At 35.5% G+C, this 21,363-nt stretch overlaps 1 protein-coding gene across 1 annotated transcript in view; it reads left to right on the top strand.

The window, feature by feature from the left end:
- Positions 1-5,007: 5,007 nt before the first annotated feature.
- LOC100231322 (atrial natriuretic peptide receptor 2-like) overlaps positions 5,008-21,363 on the top strand; it is a 37,353-nt gene continuing 20,997 nt past the window's right edge. Inside the window, exons 1-9 of the mRNA XM_072922828.1 lie at positions 5,008-5,138; positions 6,146-6,242; positions 9,036-9,168; positions 11,581-11,704; positions 13,578-13,682; positions 14,241-14,343; positions 15,893-16,038; positions 18,630-18,702; positions 20,969-21,116. Of these exons, the coding sequence (XP_072778929.1) occupies positions 5,085-5,138; positions 6,146-6,242; positions 9,036-9,168; positions 11,581-11,704; positions 13,578-13,682; positions 14,241-14,343; positions 15,893-16,038; positions 18,630-18,702; positions 20,969-21,116 (983 nt within the window). The 5' untranslated portion in view covers positions 5,008-5,084. The remainder of the gene's footprint in view (positions 5,139-6,145; positions 6,243-9,035; positions 9,169-11,580; positions 11,705-13,577; positions 13,683-14,240; positions 14,344-15,892; positions 16,039-18,629; positions 18,703-20,968; positions 21,117-21,363) is intronic.

Below are 21,363 nucleotides of genomic sequence, written 5' to 3' on the forward strand. Positions count from 1 at the left end.
ATGCTATGTTACAGTTACAGAAACACAAAGATTTGTTCAGGAAAATCCCTTCTGCAGAAATCTATATTAAGTTATGTACATAGGCTAGGATTTTCTAAAGTTTAACCTGGATTACTTTGAAAAGAAAATTCTTGGTGGCTTTTCTGATAACTGAGAGCTCCTTTTTTCTTGTCCAGGCTCTTCAGAGGCTTTTAGTCATGTATTACATTAAATAATTAATGTCACCAATATTTTTAGTTAATGTGATAATCACTTTTACGTGTTAATTTTCTAATTTGTGAGTATTTTCCTTTCTGTCTTCTCTTTAGAAGAAGAAAAAGTACATGTTGTTTTATATAATGAAAATTCTAGAATGTTGGGGTTTTTTCCACAGTCGTTCATGTACTGGTCAATCATCTAAACAGAGAATAGTCTTATTCTTAAGGAAAAATGTTTCTTATTCAAATCTGTGACATATCCTAGGTGTCAATCTTCATATAACCTGAAGAAAGTATACAAGATACCTTTCATTTCATGTTTTGATGTATTTTCTAACATTTTTGAAGTAAACTAAGTATTTAGGCTTGTTTAGTGACACAGATCAAATCCAAAGTGCAGCAACAGAACAAGTCTTCCTATGATGTTTCATGAATTAGACTGAACCTGAGGAATGCATCTTTAAAAGCATTCATTTATTCAGTATTCCCAGTAACCTGAGAGTGCAGGGAAAATTACCTGCCACCTTTACCAATTAATACCACTTGCTTTTCTGAGGTTTCTCTGAGTTTCTGAGGTATGTACAACATTGTGGGTTGTAATCAGAATAAGCAGTTTATTTGCTGTAATTTTCACTGGTTGTAGTTACCATTTTAATCTGCTTTGCTTTCATATTGTCTCCCTGTTCTGTTCCTTTGTGTATGTATGTAACTGCTACTTCTGCTGTAAATAAACTGTTATCAAAGATCAATCACCTAACATTAACCTTTCAGATCCTTGAAAACTAATATGTCATCACTTCTTTCTTTAATGTATGATTGCCATTTTTTTTTTCAGCTTGAGAGGTCTTTCTTTGAAATTATCTCAAGCTTTCAATATTTGGAAAAATATATTCGAGAAATGAGGAGGTACTACAAGGGTAAGTGATGGTATGTGTGCAAGGCTCAGGATCTTGCTTGCTGTTCTCCAGCATTTCTTCAGACCCAGACTTTATTACCTGTTCAGATCTCACAGCAGATTGAAAGCACTCAGTACCTCTGAAGCTACTGATTTACTGTGCAACTTATTACAATGTTTTGTCTTTTAATTAAATTATCTCTAATTCTGGAGAAATTCAGGTGTTATTTTTTAAATCTACTAATCCAGGCTCAGATGAGGTATAAATCTCATTGAACTGTATGAGCTCACATGTGTGTTACTTGAATAAATGTTTGCAACCACAATGATGAGAAAAAAAAGAAGGGTGGGAAAAAAACCCCACAGAATCTTTTTAAGGTGATGCATAATAGAATCAATCATCATCATCATCATCATCATCATCATCATCATCATCATCATAGCAGTTGTAACCAGATCAGGCTTTTGATCCAGTTGTCCAGTTCATTTCATAAGCAACAGAAAGCTTGGAAGACCAGCACCATGAGAAGAGAACAAGAAGCCCATGCTGAAAAATCCCTTTTGGCATATGTAATTGTTTGCTTCAATGTGGATTTACAAGACAAATGGTCAACACCCTTTTTCTGTAGGGCTGCATTACAAAACTCTTTCTCTACAGGCTGGAAATTCATAAACAAATTATTTGGATGACCGAGTGAAGGTGTGATCGCTTGTGCTGTGGTACTGTGACCACGTGCAAGAGCCCTGGGAATTTCTTGTGGTTGCACAGTGCATCCCTCTGCTCCTGGGAAGGGGTAGAAAGTTGCCTCTGAAGTCCCTGGTAAGAGCCTGGAATTGAACAGGTTCTGTGCTACGCTACTGCTCTGTACTCCATTTGCAAGGGTTTGCGCATCGAGAGAAGACTTTTCTTGCACCAGACCATGTACTGTGCATACATCAAGAGGATGCTTTCCTTAAACCAGACTAGGCGTAGTGGATGCATCCAGGGGAATCTGTCCTTGAAGCAGAGGGACGCGGTGGGAGCCCGCCAGCTGCTGTGCTGCAAGGAAGCCGCTAGAGAGCAGCGCCAGAGTGCGCCGGCCGTACCCAGCGAGCGCCGCGGACAGGGGAAGCTGTGCGGGTCCCGGTGAGAAAGGCACTCGGACTCCGTGTCGTTTAAAATTATTCTGGAGCTATCACTGTAAAAAGAGAATAGCATGGATAATCTTATATCCCTGTAGATGCTAGGAACCTGGAGCGGTGTAACAATTGAGCAGGATGCCAATCCATGCGCAGGGTGAACATACTCTGGATAAGTGGAGTTTTATATGCTAAGAACTAAAGCTTTAGCTACTGATTTCACAAATCACAGCACAGTCCTCATGAATCTGATAAATGGCAGATCTGGAATGCCATAATTTTTAAATGTCAAATAAGCCCTGGTAGTGACTTTTGAGTTTTTGCTTCTTTTTTGTTTGTTTATTTGTAGTTTAGGAGCTTGTTTATTTATTTTAGGAGTCTGTTTATTTTTGGGGGTTTTTTTTTGAGTTGTGGTGATTTTTTTGTTTTGGCATTTTTGGTTGTTTTGTTTTGTTGGTTTTTGTTTGTTGTTTTTTTTTTGTTTGGGCTTTTTGTTTTGTTTTTGTAACTCAGTATCCTCATCTTGCTTCAAAGACAAGAACCATCTGGAAAATTTGAATGTCAGAATAAATAAATATTTTCAAGGATATCTGAATCTTTCATCACACTAATTTTTGTTTTGACATACTGCCAGAAATTTCTATCCTAAAATACTTGAAAGAACATGGGTGGCAACTTTTGTTCAGCATTATTGTATCCATTGTTATTATTTGCTACAAATATTAAAATTTTGTATGTAAGTTATTTGATTATTGAAACATTAACAAGAATGAATGTTTTTAACAATATATAAAGTTTTCATGGTCATATATTTTTGAAATATCTTTATTTTGCCTCTGTTTCTTCCATAGTAGAAGTTATTATTGTGTTAATTACTGGAATGGAAATAATATGGCTTAAGGGGTTGTCTGGGTACAGTCAACATAATAGAAATACATCTGTAATAAAGTGATTTGATAATTTAATTTCAATCAGTAGATACTACAAGGTTTTGGTTTGGTTTTTTTTTTTTTTTTCAGATTAAGAGATCCTTTGAAGAGAAGAAGCCAAACAACTCAATGTTATTGCACTAAGCAAGTCAAGCAGCAGTACATAGAATTCACTTAATCTGTGCCAGAATGGGTCTGCCTGTGATAATAAACTCATCTGTGGTATGACAGAATGTTAAAATATTAATGCAAATTATTTAACTGCATATAACTTACAAACAGTAGAAGGGACAAATGTAAAGCAATTATTATCAAGATGAGTACTTCACTTTATTAATATGTATTTCTGACTCTTTTTTATATCCAGAGAGTTGTGAATAGAGCTGAAAAATATATTTCTCACTGAACTATCAATCCCTTTTACAAAGGTTTATATATTTATATTGCACTCATTTTCTTTTTAAAATTTCTGGTGCTTCTCTGCTCCAATGCAGATGGTAATGTGCATTTCAGCTGTGATACATTGTTAAATCAGATAAAGTAGGTGGTATAGATTGTTAAATCAGACAATTGCCAGCCATTATCTGTCTATTTTTAATCCAAGATTCCCACGTACATGTGGCCATTCTCCAGAAATTCTCAATGAGGTGATAGGCAAGTAGTAAATGCAATGTACGATATTTACAGTCCTTGAGAATCATGATATCAATGTCATCTGAATATTTTTCAGTCCAATTAAAGAAAATAGGATCAATCTTTTGGCAATCTTTTGGCTTCTGTATTATCTAACAAGTTATAATCCTTAGCTTCCCTGCCAGCAAATTCCTCGTCAAGCAAAGACATCCTAGAATACAGGGCAAATACCTCTCCAAGATGATAATATAAGTGGGCTGTTTTTAATAGATGAATGTATAAAAAAAAAAAAATCTCTAAAAGACTTCCACTTCCATGTAGTGAAACCTATTGTAGCACAGGAAGACAAAACACACGAGCTTTAGCATCTCACAACAAATATAAAATTTCAATCTAGAACATAATCGTTTATACAAATAGCTCTTTAATGAGTGGAGCCAAAGAGTTTTTTTAAAAGTCATCTACAGCTCTTTCAAGATTATCTGGGCACACATTGCAGTTTTTTTCATGCCATTTGGATGCAAGAAATAGTGAAGTTCAAGCAGTTTGACTAATATGCTTAATATCAGATTGGGCTGAGAGACAGAATTCAAGAGGCAACATTAGAGAAATATTCTGGAGAGCTGAATCACAACTGAAGATTTGTATTGGCAGGGCTTCAGTGAATTTATATATTCATGGACACATCTGTGTCTTTATTGTTACCAGCGTAGCTGCACAGAAGTCTGTTTCACCTGTGTATGTAGTAGGACACTTGGATAGAAGTTGCCCTACACCTTCAGAGATGGAGAAATTGAAGTCACAGGGTCTCATACAATTCAGGTTGGAAGGAAGCTGAGGAAGCTGGTCAGCTACTCAGCCTTACCATTCATCTTATACTGGTAGCTTTTACTTGCCTTGGTGTTTATATGCTTCTTCTTTGGACTCAGCTGTATCTGAGTGTTTATGTCCACAGCATCAATTCATCTGCCTAAGGGTCGGGTGCTGCTCACATTTGACAAAGCATTGCAAGAAAATTTCCCCAGTTGGTTTTCTAGTTTTAAGTGATAAGGTGCACAAATTTTGGGAGGGTGGGGCTACGCCTAAAAGAAGTGGGGACTTTTCGAAGGGTTTCAGCATAGGTGCAGAGGGGTATTTCAACCCTGTGAAGTAGAAGAGGGAAGGAGGAGACAGAACAGCTGCAGCAGCTGGAGTTGCCAGGATCAGCTTGCCTAGCAACCCCCTTCTTAGGCAAGGGTATCTAATTCGGAAGCAACAGCAATATCAGCAGCAGCCTTGACATTTGGGTGAGTTGGGTCCACATTAGGAAGCATGGTAGCTGTCAAGTCATCAGCTGTAGAGCTCCGAAGCCTCCTCAGTTTTTTGGTAGGTCTACCTAGATCTGCTTACCAGAACTTATTCCTCTGATCTGTGCATTTAGAAAGAACTGCATATGGCTTATTACAGTGAAACAGCTATTTATACTAGTTGTTGATTCTTATTTTAGTAATGTAGAAACCAAGAGTAGTGGAAGATATATTGGAGAAATAAGTTATACCTTTCAATCTTATTCCATTCACGTTGTGTTGTGATAAGCAATTGCACAATACAGTAGATGATTATGCTTTAATAATGTATAGAAAATAATAGCAAATTATATATTATCTTTTACTAGTAATAGAATAAGCCCAGAGTCCATTATCATAGAGTATTCTGATGTGTTAATATACACCCTAAAGGGTATTTTTAATACATGGCTAGTATAATCTGTTACAATGTATTGTATACATATGTATATAATGTATATTTTATCACTGTTGCAATTCAATCTGTGTGCTATTATGATGCTGTATTCTACAGATAATAGGCTTATGCAATTCTTATTTTATGTGTCATTGTATATATTAACATTTATATGGCTAAAATTTGTATTGTGTTATTAAAAGTATAACAAAAAATTACTCATTCAAAGATTTTAGATATGAAAGATTAAAGAAACTGAGCAGTTTGGAGTGAGGGGAGTGCCATTTTAAATGCAAACAAGAAAAACTTCTTTAAATAAACTGTCTGTGTGCATATGGTCCTAGAACCATCTGCTTTTTGTAAAGAACCATTTTGAGAGAGAAAGGTTAGTTAAGTCTCCTAACTGTTTCATGCCAGTTTCTGGACAAAGCAAAATAACGTACAGGTTGTGTTCATATGGAATTATCTTTATTTTTTTTTCTTTTTCCCTCCAGAAGTTGGAGAGGTCAAAATATGCCAGTCTATATTTCTGCATTTTGTTTGATTTCTGTAGAAGGATTAGAAACTTGGGAGACGGAATCCATCCTTTCCGTCTTCTCATCCTGTCTTTTTTTGACTCTCTTTTTTTTTTCTTTCTTTTTTTTTGGCAGGTGGTATTAGTGGAGGGGTGGCATGATTTAGATAACAAAGACTATGACTGTTGGCCCCTGGAAAAGCCAGATGAGCATAACATGCTGGGCTGTGGAGGTGAGTGAGTGATAAAGAAGACTTGGTATCTTACCTGGGGAATGGCTGAAACCCCAAAATTGAAGTGTTCATAATAATTGCTTAAATGATGGTTGTTATCTGTGGTGAAAAGCACCTAAATCAGTGACAACCTTTCTTCCTAGAGAAATAAGTGAAAGAAAACAACTAAAGATACTTCAGAGTAATTATTTGTCCAATATACCTTTGTTCCAACAGAAAAGTAATAACAACTGCTGTATTGATTTGCCCAGAGAGAAACTGAAAACATTTTCTTTCTCATTAGAAAACCAAATGGAATTTAATCCAAACAAAGCATGGTGACAGTGCAGCATTGTAGAAAATTTACTTGCTGAAACTTTGCAGTATCACTTCAAAAGTCTACTGTGCTTAATCAGTAAGCCAGTAAGCAAAATCACTGATTCTACATTATGCTTTTCCACCTTGCACAAAACTCTTCCATGAGTACCTAAAAAATCCCTGAGACCTTTAACCACTTACTCCTGCCAGTTTCCAAAATTAATTTACATGATGAGATAGCAACAAAAAAAAACCCCTAACTTTTATTGGCAGTTTATTGAGATGAAAAACTAATTAAGGAGCAATTGATATGTGTAAAACTCAATTTAAGTATAAGAAAAGTTTCTTATGCTCTTTTTAGGGGTTTTAAAGCAGTTGAGCAAGTTTCTTAGAAAGGTTGTGGCTTCTCCATTCTTGGAGGTTTTTAAAGCCTGACTAGACAAATACTGGAGAACATCCTTGTGATGACTCTGCCTTGAGCAACATAGGCTTGGACCAAATGATTTCTGTGGGTGCCTTCCCAAATCAACTCTTCTGGGATCTTGTGACTCTGTAACAAATAAATAACTGATGTAAAGGAACACTTTGTTTATGTTGTAAAAGGTAGGAGCAGAGACAAGCAATCAATAAGATTTTTAGAAAAAAAAACAAGAGCACCTCAGAAGGTAGTTCTAATAAAACACTCCAGGAAATATACTGTTGTGTCACACTCTTAGCTCACTGTTACAGTTAAACATTCTTCCATTAATTCTGTTGGAACAATGAAGTTCAGAGACTTTCTAGATAATTTCAGCTAAGACTTTTATCCCTGTATGAATTTACTATTGGTTTAACATTGAAACAGCTATTTATCAGTACAGATGCCTTGTTTAAAGCTATTTTTATTAAGTACAAGGAAAACTAACATAAATAGGTTACTTAATTAATGTATATCCATTACAAACAGTTTTAGAATAAACTTCAAGCTCTATCCTACCTTTCTTTGTAGGTTTTCTTTGCCATTTTCTGGTCATTGCTAGAATGAATACTGTAGCCTCATTGCTGTGGAATTAACAAAAGATTTTCAGAGCTTTTATATATGGGAGTTACTGTCATTGAAAGAAGAGCTTGGTTTACCTTTGTGAGACCTTTATAAGGAAGTAGAAGATAATTTAACTGAAATTTGTGCTGGTCTTTTGTCTTCATTCTTCTATATTCTTTGAAGCTCAACTCTCTTACCTTTTAGTAGAAGTGACATTAGCATATTCTAAAAATCTTTGTATTATAGTTTTTCACATAATGTTAGTAATTAAAATGAGTCTTTACTTTTCAAGGGAGATTATCAAGGGAAACCAAGGTTATTTTACAAATTGTCTGATAGTAGACTGTGGGGGAAATAGTAGTTTCGGTACAGTGCAAGCAAAGAACCTAGTTGTTAAAACAAGTATGAGTGACAAAAAAGGTCATAACTGAACAACAAGAACAAAAAAATGAGATGTCATATAAGACATGTAAGGTTTACCAGTCCTCTACAGAAGGAATTTAATACCTCCTGACAAACTGAGTTACACATTTTCATTAAGTAAGTAATTTGATGTGGTTCATATTAAAACCTTCATACAACAATAGACAAAAAGGAAGGTGAGTGTACTGGGAAGATTTTGAGGGTGTTAGGTTTATGGATTTAAGACTTCTCCCAACTTTTATCTGACTTAATTCTCAGGCCCAGAGGACAAGAGACATTATGGGGTAAATCATCCTTCCCAGTTAAAATTGTGAAAATGGAAAATAACAGATGTCTGATAGCACTCCTTCCACTCCTCTGTTCTAGATGCCATATGGTTCCATGCATTCTTAAATATGTAATAATTAGTATGCATAATTTATGTTTCATGAGTTCAAGAGTTTTGACTCAACTTTGTGTGTGGTAGAGTTGTCTGTTCTCTTCTATAATAAGGCGTGTCTCAGTGAAAGCAGCTGAGAATTAAGATCAATATTGCCTGATCAAAAGAGGAAAGCAAAAATGCCAGAGCAAATAGCAATGCTATATACTGGAAGCAAAGTTAATTTACACAATATGAGCAGATTTTTTGTTGCATTTCTCCAACTGTTTGGTATGAGTGTCAGATCTCTTCAATTAACGTGCACTTGTATTTACGAATACAGCCACTAAACTACATTACAATTTTTGGCTCATAAAAAGTAACTGGAGAATACTGAGAGGGTTACTCAGAGGATTGTGAAGCATTGGAATAGGCTGCGAGAGAAACTCAGGATGCCCCATCTCTGAAAATGTTTAAGGCCAGGTTTGATGGGGCTTTGAACAACCTGGTCTATTGAAAGATGTCCCAGCCCATGGCAGGGGAGGAGGAACTAGATGATCTTTAAGGCACCTTCCAAACCAAACTACTCTGTGATCCTATGAATAGATGAAAATGACTAGAGAGAAAGTTTTACAGTATCTGTTAAGTAAAAAAGTATAGCAAATATTCTGACCCATGATTGCACTGTTTCTAGGGCTGGAGATGACATGGGTGCAAAGGCCTCCAGAAAAGGCTGTGAGTGGGGAATCCTTCAATGTGATCTATGCAGTCTTTGCCTCAGACAGTTTTTATCAATATGCTGTGCAAAATGGAATCCTTTCCCACAGGTATTATTTCTTATAAACATGCTATCATGATCCTGAGTAGATGAGGATTTTGTGTGTACATACTCAGCGATATAATTGGAACAGACACTCTGGTGTTCTTCATTAATTCCTTCCATCTTTTGAGATCTCTCACAGCTCTGTTTGCCATGCTGTTTTTCCGTTTGCTCTCAGAATAGCCATCATGGCATGTTTGCATTCTAGGTCAGAGACAGGACGCATCACTGCTGTTACAGTGCAACTCTGAAATCACTTCTTGCCTTCTCTACACATTGAATTTATAGCTGAAGTTTAATCATGAGTCACGAGCTCTCTGTATTTTCTATTCATTTCAATCACAAGTATTATTCAAGTATACAACATGGATGTGAAAAAGAGCTAGTCCAGCTCCGAATCCAGTTAATTTAGTGGTCAACTGTGCTTGATTTCTGTGGGATTAAAATCACTCCAAAAGCTTATATGTCATCTCACACACTGTGTTAGTGGCTGTGGACATCAGCAGTTAGAGAGTATGTAGGGGTGAAGCTCCAGATCTACAGATCTGGATCTATAAATCCAGGGGGAATGCACTCTGATTTCACACTTTTGTTTTGTAAGTAGCAATTCTTCATTCCTAAATCGGAACACCTGGGACAAAGAGTGGGACCCCACTTTCTTTGTTGTTGTGTAAGAGATGTTTACGGAACATTTTTCTCTGCCTGAGTGTTCACATTGCAAAGTTCAATTATAAGAGCTGTTATCCAGAGTTATTTTATTTAATATTGAAAGATGATCCATAATCTATTTGCAACTGCAAAAAGTTTGGTTTTTTTTTTTTTTTAATTTTGGTCATCTATATACTATGTTTAAAAACTACTTAAAATTTGTTTATCACATTTTATGAAATGTATGGCTGCTAATAGTTCTGAGAACTTAACCATGAAGCAGGTTTTTTCACTGCTTGGCATGAATCTGATTTTTCTAGTCTTCCCTGGGAAAGCTACTCCCTCAAATCAGAAGGAAACTTGGAAAAGTCTGCTTTTTGTGTTCTTATACACACCTTAAACATAGAGACAGATGGCAAATATTTTATAAAAAGAGATAAATCTATGCTGCAGTTTTCAAAGGGATCAAATTTGCATTTAATTTTGTCTAGGTTGTCTGGTTGACACTAAATGTTACAGTGCCTGACCCAAATATACCTGAGGTTGGCAAATCAGTGTATGGGCATCAGTGTAATTGGATAAATTCGCAATGAAGTTATTGAATAAAAAATACAGAATACTGGATAAAGGAACCCTAAAGAAAAGTACATGATGGAATTAGACACCAACTTGATTAACTATTTTTCTTAACTTCCAGTATGAACTCAAAGGCAAATAAATTTTAATATTTTATTTGTTTAGGTGTTTTGGAGGTCAACATATTTGCTTTTCTCATATTTCAAATATGTCTATGCCCTTGTAAATCTGGCCATGAGTACAATCTATGTTAACCTGATCCTCTGTGGTTTTGTTTATTTATCATAATAAACACCGTCTTCTCATAATAAAAAAACCCCTATTGTTTTAGATCTACTCATTATTGGCTAATTCTTTCATTAAGGGCAAGCCAAAAAATAAATCCTGTGTTCTGAAATTGTTTTATAAAGATCCAACAGAAGTGCATAACATTTCAGCTGAACTGCAATTGATTCTGGCTGTATCTGAGTAAATCATGTTTGCGGAAAACAATTTTATCTTGCAGCCTAATTTATTAGGGTGATAACCACTGAAAGTGTAACTGAGGAAAGAGTGTTGCATTACACATTTCAAGGTGAATACCTTCATCTTTCAGGAATAAGTTTTCAAAAGTTGTTTTGTAGAACATTCTGTTCAGAAAGCCTGTTTTAATTTGTAGTTTGGGAAATTGTATCTGATATATAAGTCCATTTTACTTACTTGCCTTGACAATTTAGCTTGTGGAGTGAAGACTGGAGCTAAATTGTCTGTATGAATTGCATGCATAGATAAAGATTTCTGATTGAAAACTTTGAGACTGGAAGTAGCCAGGGACGTATATATCTGAGAATGGAGGTAGAATAATCGTGTCTTTGTCTGTGCCAGATGAAGAAGTAACAAGTAATCCCATCTGGTCATGAAGTCAGGTTGGAAAGACAAGGGGAGGTTGGTGCCTGCTTGCAGCACAGTATCTGCTATAAGTCCCTAGTGCATGGCAGTCGGCAGAGGTCCAGTTGACAACAATCTCTAGTGCTCCAGGAGCATTTCAACTAGAAGACAAATGAAAGAAAAAATGATTCGACAGTATTTATTTCACTGCATGTTTTTGCTGCTAGCTTCTCTGTGGAGGATAAAGAACAAGCTCTCATATATTTGTTGTAATTTGCATGAATGAGGAATGGATGTAAAAGTTTTTCTCTCTCTCCTGCTTGATTAGCAATGCTACTGCTGCAAAGGAATTCTGTGAGGAGCATGACTGTCCTGCCAGATGGAAAGATGCAAATAGGGACAACTGCTGTGTCTATCATGCCAACATTCATTCCTGTCCTTTGGCCTTCATGGTAAGTAGGATGGTGCAGCATCATGTGCTCTGTTCTTGCTACTGGATGAGACATCACTGTAATGAGCAGGTTCAAGTTTGTCAAGTATTTCTGTGATTCCAATTAGACCAAATTTATATAGTTTGCTATATATTCACAAATTATGGTTCACTAAAGCCAGTATGGCAATGTCTGTCAGTTTTAGAATTTTTTTTTTGCACTAGATGCTGATGCTGCAAGGCAGTATTCAGAATCTCCCATTAGTGGGACTAGTTTCATCTGAGTTTACTTGACTTGGACTACTGTGCATCCAAAAGAGATGGAAAGACAGATCACTGCATTCTAAAACAAGCAGAGCAAATTGTCAGTTGCATGAATTCCAGTCTCTCTGTTTTATAGAGAGGGTGGGAATAATTTGCTTGGATTACTGGAGTTGAGAGGGGTGAATATTACTGGCTGTGACTTACAGAACTGAAGCCTATTTACCTGTGTCCTGAGATGGAGTATTTTTTCTTCATTGTATCAGAGCAAAAAACCAGAATCTAAATACAAGATAACAAAATTTGTTAATTTATTCATGCAGCAAAGGCAAGATCCATTCTTAGCCTGTCTTCTTGGCCTGTCCCTCTTTGTATAACTACTTAAAATTCTGATTTAAAAATGCAGTTTGGAACACCTTTTTTTTTTTTTTTTTTTTTTTTAATCTGTGAGGTAAGCCTCGCCCTGCATAAGAACTTTCATGCAGCTGCCGAGTTTTTCTAATTGATCTCCTTTCTGGAAATGTGATGCATTCTTCATTATCAAAGGTGGTGTAATAGGAAGCCCAGCCTACACATCGTGCAGCTGTTTCATATACCCTTCTGTGTGAAGGTCTAATGACTCCACAACACCTCTAGTTTTCTTCTTGGCAATCTGTTCTTGAGGATTTGTTTTATTAATGATTCCCTGAAAGCCTTAGCTGGTGCCAGGACTTTGATTTAAAAGAGGAATCTCTGCTGGAACCATCACATCAAAATTTTTGTCTAGAAACATGAAGTAAAAACTTCAACATCCCACTGCTGTGGTGACCTCTCTATTATTTCTATTTTCACAATTAGTTCTGCTTGAAATAATGGTGTGGAAATGGAAAAAAGCGTGTTCACCAACATGCCTAATTTGGTTTCTTCATAGTACTCTAAATATTAGAGTTGCTTTTTAGAGGAACTCCGAGATATTTGACTATTATACAGTTGAATATCACTGCATAAGATTGAACATACACTTCAAAGTAAGTTTTTTCTATTGCTTGAGAGGAATTTGGGTTTTCATTACTTTATTTTTTCAGGGTCATGTGTTCTAAAACATTTTATTTTGTTTAATGTGCTCCATTTCTTTTGACTTGGTCGATTACTTACAGTCCTTCAAACTAAATATCTGAAGAATTACCTGGAATTAGGAAAAAGGCTTAATCCTTTCAAGTAAACAAAAAACTACAAGGTCTTTGGACAGCCAAAATTAATCCTCTGTGTTTGTTGCTAGGAGGTTTACATCTTAATAGCTTTATTGAGAAATGCTCTGCAAACAGGCCCTGAAGCAATGCCTCCCTTCTCATTAAAGAAAAAAGAAAAAAAAAGATACTGTATCCAAAGTGACATTTCAGTAAAACCCCTTGAGAAAACTATTAAAAGTGGAATACAATTCTGGTTCTGGTTTTAGCACAAGAAATCCAAAAAAGTGAACCAGCTTCATAAGAACACTCATTCTATGAGTGTTTTGGCATTTTGACAGTTTTGATTATAAAATAGAACTTTATTTGCTGTTAGAGAACATAAGTACTTTTGAGAAAGTAAGAGAGGAGGAGCTAGGACTTTCATTTTGTTATGGTATGCTGACTTAACCAATATGTCTACTAAAGGCTAAAGGAGGAATATGTGGTCCATGGATCCCTGATGATGGTCAGATATTTACTCACACTTTGTCTACTGCTGGTAAAATGAGCCAAAGAAACTGGACTGCCAAGGTAAAGTATATTTATTGCATATAGGATTTTACCTGATTTGCTCTTTTTGGAGCTTACTTGCTGGTAATTTAATGTAGTTCATGAACATGTTCCCCATTTGATTTATATGTATGCATTATTACCTGAGTTATGCATATAGCTGAGTACTATTAATTCCCAAGTGACTTGACTTGGAAGTATCACCTTTATACCTTAGGTAGTTAGTGGAAGGAATTGGGACAGGAGGAAAAGGAATAGCATAATCTCTCCATTTGAGGTCCACACTAAGAATATATTTTACTGCTGACTGGACTGTGGTGCAGGTTCATATGACCACAGGGAGCTTCTCCCTGAAAGAAATATCAGGAAAGCATACATGGCAGAATTCACAGACTGATAGTCCTACCTGGTGAGAAGACACACGAGGACCAGTGTTTCTCACAAGAGCTGTCTTTCCTGATATTGAAAAAAATGCACAAATTATTCTGAAGGATACACAGTCAGTCAGTTCTTGTTATAAAAGCCTACTCTATGCAAGTGAAGTTTAGAAGCTTGCTACTTTGTTCACTTGTTTCGCAGGTTGTTCTAATTCATGTGGGTGTGACTTCTCTCATCGCACACGTAAGAGTTGGGAGAATCCAAGCTGCTCTGGAAGCAAAAACCACAGTACTGCCTGCAGTAGGTATGATATAAAATGAAAATGTGAGCTAATTGCTTATTGACTGCAAATCTCAATGCTATTATTATTCATGCATAGTTACCAAGAGCAAAAGCGATTCCTACCCCAGCCTTTCTTTGAAAATACACAAATATCTTCCTGAAATTCTTCTTCAGCTAACACTGAAGTCTGAAAAAGTGTTTGAGCTTCTAACAGTTGTATTAATCTAGAGCAATAGAAAGCCACTCTTGTCAAGTAAGTAGTCAAATACCATGACTAATGGCTTCAGGTACTACAAGTCTTATCTGCAGTTCATGGGAATGTGAGAATATTCCTCCAGCTAGTGTTCTGAGAATCCAGACACTTTTCCCCTGAAGGGGAGCAGACTAGTCTTAAACATATTGGAAAGGTAGAAATCCATATTGGTTCCCTTGTTCACATTGAAAATTGCTCCCAAGGGCATCAGTTTTCATTCTCTTTAGTATACCTGTATGGAGGGAAGCAGAATGACTATAGCAATTCTCTTAGTGCTGTCAAATTTTAAAAGTGGACTTGTTTAATAAATTAAACACACAACCTGAAGAAAATTATTGGCTAAAATAAAAGTGTCATCACAATACTATTGTTAGCTACTCTTCTGGAAGTGTGAGACTATATTTCACAATGTTACAGAAAAAAAAAAAAAAAAATACAAAGCAACTCCAGTGTGAATAGAAGTATTTATCTATAGAATTTTCTACTCATTTTAAAACAACTGCAGCTGAATTTTCCAGGAAACTTACAATATATCAGAGAAGAAATTTTAAAAAATGCAGGTCTACCCATGAGACAGAAAGTGACTTCTGTTACTATCTTGGTATTATACTGGAATTAGTGAGGCTGAAACAGAATTATTACTGAGCAGTGGAATTTTTTCAGGTTTTTTTATTAAAAAAGAAATTACATGGTGACAGAATAATACCTTCAGCTCACCTCTCAAGTCTGAAGTACAGCATGATATTAGTTTAATCACAGAGATAAAATTGAAAGACCATTCAAGACATGGGAGAAGGACTTTTGTTATTTAAGACTTTTGTTTTAAATTACATCTAATATTGCTGATAATTTATATAAGACTTTGGAGTAACGGAAATACTTGAAGGATGGTTTGAAAAATTTCTTTCTGCAATCCCCAGTGTCTTTTGCTGCTGCTGAGGAAGGATCCCCGGCTTCCTGGGAATCACAGGTGTTGGATTAAATACAAAGAATGCAAAATAAAATGCCGGCCTTGAAGACCTTTGAGTTTCTGAAAAAAAAGTGTGGATAATGAGAAACACAATAGTGAGGAAGTGATTTATACACAAAATGTGTCAAAGGCTCAGATATAATTAACATTTAACCTGATGAAAGAGAACCTGTACTACTTCAGAAATTCAGATTGTTCTTTAAGTTGCTGGGATGGTATCTCTGAATTCTTCAAAATTTATACTTTCTGGGACTCTGAGGTTTCCCAGGTCAAGAAACACATGTTTAAACCTGAATACAATCATGTGGGCGGATGAAACTGTCTTAAAATATTTTGTTTTCTAATCAGTCTGTGGAGATGGCTTTTGTGAGGAAGAAGAAGGCTGCTCTATCTGTCCAGCAGACTGTGGGGAATGCCCTCTTTCTGTTGATGTTAGGATAGCAATTGCCTTACCAATATGTTTAGTCTGCACTGGCTTCATTTTGACAGTCATGGTAAGTATCTGTTCTCTACTCTTTTATTTCCTTTCTTTTCAATTGATTTATTAGATAGAGTGGAGCTCTTTCTAAGTGGAGGGAGAGGTTTTCTTTTGCCTCCAGCATCTGTGTGCTATGGAAAAAAGCAGAAAGGAGGAAAACAACATTTAAAGCTTCCTTATGAGGGAAGTCACATTGCACTAGGAATATTCATCCTGTAAGAGAGAAGACTGAGGTGGAATGTAATAGGGGGATGGGTAGATTATGGTAAAGGAAAAAAAATTCCACGACATGGAGAGTAGGAGTTGCCAACAAAGTAAGAGTACTTTTAACTCACAATAAAACTCTGTTATGAAATGAACAGCTTCAAAACCTTATAAAAGCCAGAATTACAAAAGATTTCAAACACAAATTAGGTAAATTCATAGAGGGACACGAGAAGCCATTAAATCTTAGAGTCCAAACAGAACTTTAAAAGCAAAAAATTCAAGTTGGGATATTCTCAAAGGAATCATGGGGAGAGGATAATTTTTTTCTATTTTGGTTGCTTGATTTTTTAAATAGGTTTGTTTTCTTAGTGTGACAACCAGCTTGGTTCCATTCAAAGTGATTAATTTTGCATAACAGTTATCAATCATTATAGCAGACTCATGAAGTAAAAACAAAAAGGGAATGAGGAGAGAGGAGTGTATCAGTATTGGTGAAATAGTTTTGGGAGTCTTTGAATGAAAATGTCTGTATAAAGAGAGAATGGTATTATGGCTTATTACTTAAGAGTTCTTCTGGGAAAGAGTATCTACATTACTTCTCTGTCTGCATCTTGAAAAAAAATGTGGTTTTGAGTTTCATAACAAAGGTTTATCAGGCGAATATGGCAGCTGTAGAGTCGTTGTATTGACTATGATCATAACAGGTAAATTATTTAGACCTTAGCCTATATATCTTGTAAAACTATAGTCTCTTGTTTCCTCAGGGATTCCTCCTCTCTCCATCTTATACTGCAGTTGCAGTGAGCATCTGAGATAGGCGGCTGTACAGATAGGGAATGAGTAGGAGAAAGGTGATGGCCCACAAATTAAGGTTCTAAGGGAGGCCTGAATCATGTTGTGTTTGTTTGTTTTTCTGTGCCTCACCGTGACTTTGTGAGTTAGGAACAGAACCACTGTTGAAAGCTACTTGAGCATTCATAATCCACAAGGAAGTTGTGACAATGAGTTTTAAAAAGGAAAAACCACATGATATAATAGAAATATGCAAGTGGGCAGATGAGAAGTTCAGACAATTTTAGATGACTGGCTTTTTAGAAAGAGTAATGGAGATTCTTGGCCTTGCATATGTTTATTTAATGTTCTTGTAGCAAAATGTATTACTTCTGCTGTTTTTTCTGTATGTTTGGAGTAGTTTGGTTTTTTCCCTTTTTCATTTCTGTAGACACATTCCTGCTAACTTCTTCAATAGCAGCATCATGGGGATTTTAAGTTTTATTGGTTTTACTGTAATAAGATAGGAAAGATTATTTTATCTAATTCAGGAATTGATATAATGTAAAAGGAACCATCTGGGAAATGAATACCTTCTTCAATGCTTCGAGTAGCAGAAAGGATTCCTTTGCTATCTGTGTCAAAGGAAGTAGCCTAGTATTCTCTTCTTGCTAATATGTCTTTGTACAGTCACAACTTTGCAAGATAAAATGTAGGTTTCTTTCCTCTGAAGCCTTTTGAAATAAATAGGATGACTTAATTTTGATTCAGTGAGACAATATTTGTGTGACAATATTTGTCACAATTTCAACCAGTATATCAACACAATCTCCATAACCTGTTCCTTTTTCATTATCTGGGCTTTTATTACCTGTTTCAATAAAATGCATCAGTCCTAATATTAAATTTTGCACTAAAGAAAATGGTATAATGATGATAAAATGCTGCCTTGATTTGACATTTTGGCATTGACTATGATCATAACAACTGCATAATTTAATCTGTTGCTCATGTGAAACAGAGTGAAAATTACACTTTGTAAATGTTAGCTTTGTATTTTAGTTCTACTGAAAATCAGATATTAGCTCAATGTCTTCTTTCTAAGTAACCACAGAATCCCTACCTAATATTCTTTATGATAGAGCATTTAACATAATATGGCCTAATTAGTAGGTCATGGGTGAATTTTATTCCAAGATATAAGATACATTGCTCCTTATCTCAGGATTGGGATGAAATGTGTTCTTGTCATGTATTTACATAACATAGGGCATTTCTTTGAGATGAGATGGTGCAAACCCTTCATTTTATTATTCAGGCTGAAATGTGAATGTATAAATATTGACAATATTGGAGAGTTTGGACAATGCAAAATATGACATGTAATTAGTGCTGGAATATAGCCTGTAAATTTTTTTAAGTATTTGTTAGATGCTGTTTTCTCCTAAGCCTTTTATTAATACTTTTCATTCTAATGTTACTGTAAGACATATGCTGGATGTTTACACTTCAGATTTAGTTTGTATTCTTTTAAATATTCATATTTTATAAAAATAATCTCTGAGTCAATTTCTTCAAAGAGATGAGGGCTACATTAGGAATTAATTTTTTTTTTTTTTACTCTTGTAGTGGTTTCAATATCAGAAACAAAAGATGCTTTGGGATGAAAGCTGGATTATAGACTTTGTCTGCATCAAACAAGGTTAGTAACTTGTAATTTTGATACCGTGATCAGTTTACTTATTAATTTAATAATAATAAATAATTACTAATTTAATAAGTAATTTACTAATTAATTTAATTTGAGAAATTATCTCAGTTATATTGTCCATATTTTAAGGATCTTGCAAAAAGGGAAGCTGTTTTTGAAAGACATATCCAGTATTTCATCTCTGTAATTCCGTGAGCTGCTCACTCATATTTTTGTTTATCAAGCATTTAGATGATAAAGTAATTTTAAATAATTTCCTTCTTTTTATTTATTTTGATTTGTTAATCAAAAAAGACAAGCCTATCCCAAAAGAAACAGATAAGCTGTGGAGTTGGAAAAAATAAATTACAGTTGCTTCAGTGGCTATACCTTTCTGTATAATTGATCTCAGTAAGTTGTCCTGGAACTGCACAAATATATTGAGGGATATAGTACTATCTTAATTTCTCTCAAAGTATGATGTCTGTGGCAGACTTGCTACAAAAAGTAATTAATTTTGGCCAGAGGTTTGGAGGACTTTTTTTCTATTTTATCTTCTGATTTGAAAATATTATTTAATTTGTTCTAATTAAACAGGTTAAGAATAAATTCAGGTGTTATTATATGCTTTACTATGCTGTACTTAAATACATATAGATTATTTACTTCTCTGTTCCTGGGTTTAACATTCAGAAGGAAAACAATATCTAGATCCTCAGAAAGCATGAATCTATAGAAGTCTCCTGTGTTGATTGTACACACTTTCATTTTATGTGTCTGTGAGAAATTTCTCAGCAGATGTCTGCTTTATCCGTGTTCTGTTGGGTTGCTAGTGTCAATATGTTCTTGTGATAATATATAGTAGAGATACTTTCAGCCTTAGACTTGAAGATTAATTTCTGTATGCTTTTGCTAAGATATCCTTGTTGTTGTAAATAAGAAATTTTTGCTTAGAAATTAATTTGATTACAGGAACCAAAATTAATTTCAATCCAGATTTTTGAAAAGAGAAACGGAGAAAAGTGTTTTCTATACAGCAAAAAGTAACATGAGCAAAATTTTCAGCTGAAAGTAAATTAGTAAATGCCATAAGCATCATGTGTGAGGGAAACCAATAGAAAGAGACTGACGGAAATTAGAAGCATAGTCAAAAAAATAGCAGATTAAAATTACTTTGCAAACTCCAAGATTAAAGATGTAACTTTCTTGGGAAAAAACCTGCAAAGCAGCAATGCTGTTTCAGAGTATTGCTCTAAGAGTGATGATTAACAGCTTAATGAGGACTGATAACATTACAAGGTGACAGACAGTATGTCCTATCTGGATAGAGTTGTTTGGAGCTACCCACAGTAGCCTGAAATGTACAGATATCTAAATGAAAACACACCAGCAGGTGCTGTACCCAGGGTATGTAGCCCTCAGTATGAAAAATTAACCTTATTTTTTTAAGATAACTTCTTTTTTTTGTGTATTGCACGTATATAGAGATATAGATATATATGCAGTCTTATTCTCAAAACTATCTCAGGGATCTGTAATGCATTTCTGGGTGGAATGCTGTAGAAAGCTTCAAATGTCAATGCAATGGATAATACTATGGTGTGGGAACATGGCAGTCCTGATTCAAGGTGAGATGTTGAACTTCCTCAGCAAGATACTTCTACCAGGGAGAGTTGAGAGGTCTCAGCAATTCTGAGACTAAGTGGCTAAATCTGGATTTAGATTGGAGATAATGGCATGATGTGTAGTTCATTAAATTTGCTTTGATGTCCACTTTTTTACTGTGAGCTGGTCAACAGACATTAAAAAATGTACATTGAAAATCACTGGGATTTTTTCCTCTTACTGTATTGTTGCTCTTCTCTGACTTCTTTCTGGTGTCAGAATCACTTCCCACATTCCTGTACTTAGCAGTCTTCTAGAAGCTCCAAATAGACTTGTTAAAGTATGGCACAGGGTTTACTCTCCTTCCCTGGGTTCTGTCCTCAGCTTCTATGTAGCAGCAAGGGCTAATCATCTCAAGAGCAGAGAAATGAAAGTTGCATAAAATTCTGAGGATTAGTGAGAAGTATCTCTGACAATGAATCGTCTTTGAAACATTTTTTACTTTTTGTGCAGCAATCTCATTCCAAGCAATGGCTTTCTCTCTTAAGTATTAACAAAAGCAGATGAGATGCAAAGATTTTGAAAATTCTCTATATTTGTTTGTCTCTGGAGTCTCCACCTGTGCATAAATAGGAACCTTCATGTGCCTTTTCTCATCCCACGTCCCATTTAGATGGCATTATACAGACAGCAACAGGAAGCATGATTAGTGCTCCCCCAGCACTCAGTGACTCCGAGGTCAGTTGTGTTACTGCTCTGAGCTCCTGCACACCAGCTGCCAATATGTCCAGGACAAAATACTTCACTCAGACTGGGAGATAGTAAGTCAATATATTATTCATTTACTGCAGTATCTACTGTATTAGTTTCACCTTTATTTCAATTGATAGGTAGCGAAAAAGCATGAATTTGTCATGTTAGGCCAAATTCAGTGAATTAAGATCATCATCTGACTTCTGTACCACATACTGGCTGTGGTGTATTTTACATGCCAGGCGTCTGGTTTGGTTGTCATTTCTCCTTTTCTCTTAAGGTCTTTTTAAAAGGTTGTTGCTACATAAGACATCT

Source organism: Taeniopygia guttata, chromosome Z (genome assembly GCF_048771995.1).
Source record: "Taeniopygia guttata chromosome Z, bTaeGut7.mat, whole genome shotgun sequence".
Lineage (NCBI taxonomy): Eukaryota > Metazoa > Chordata > Aves > Passeriformes > Estrildidae > Taeniopygia > Taeniopygia guttata.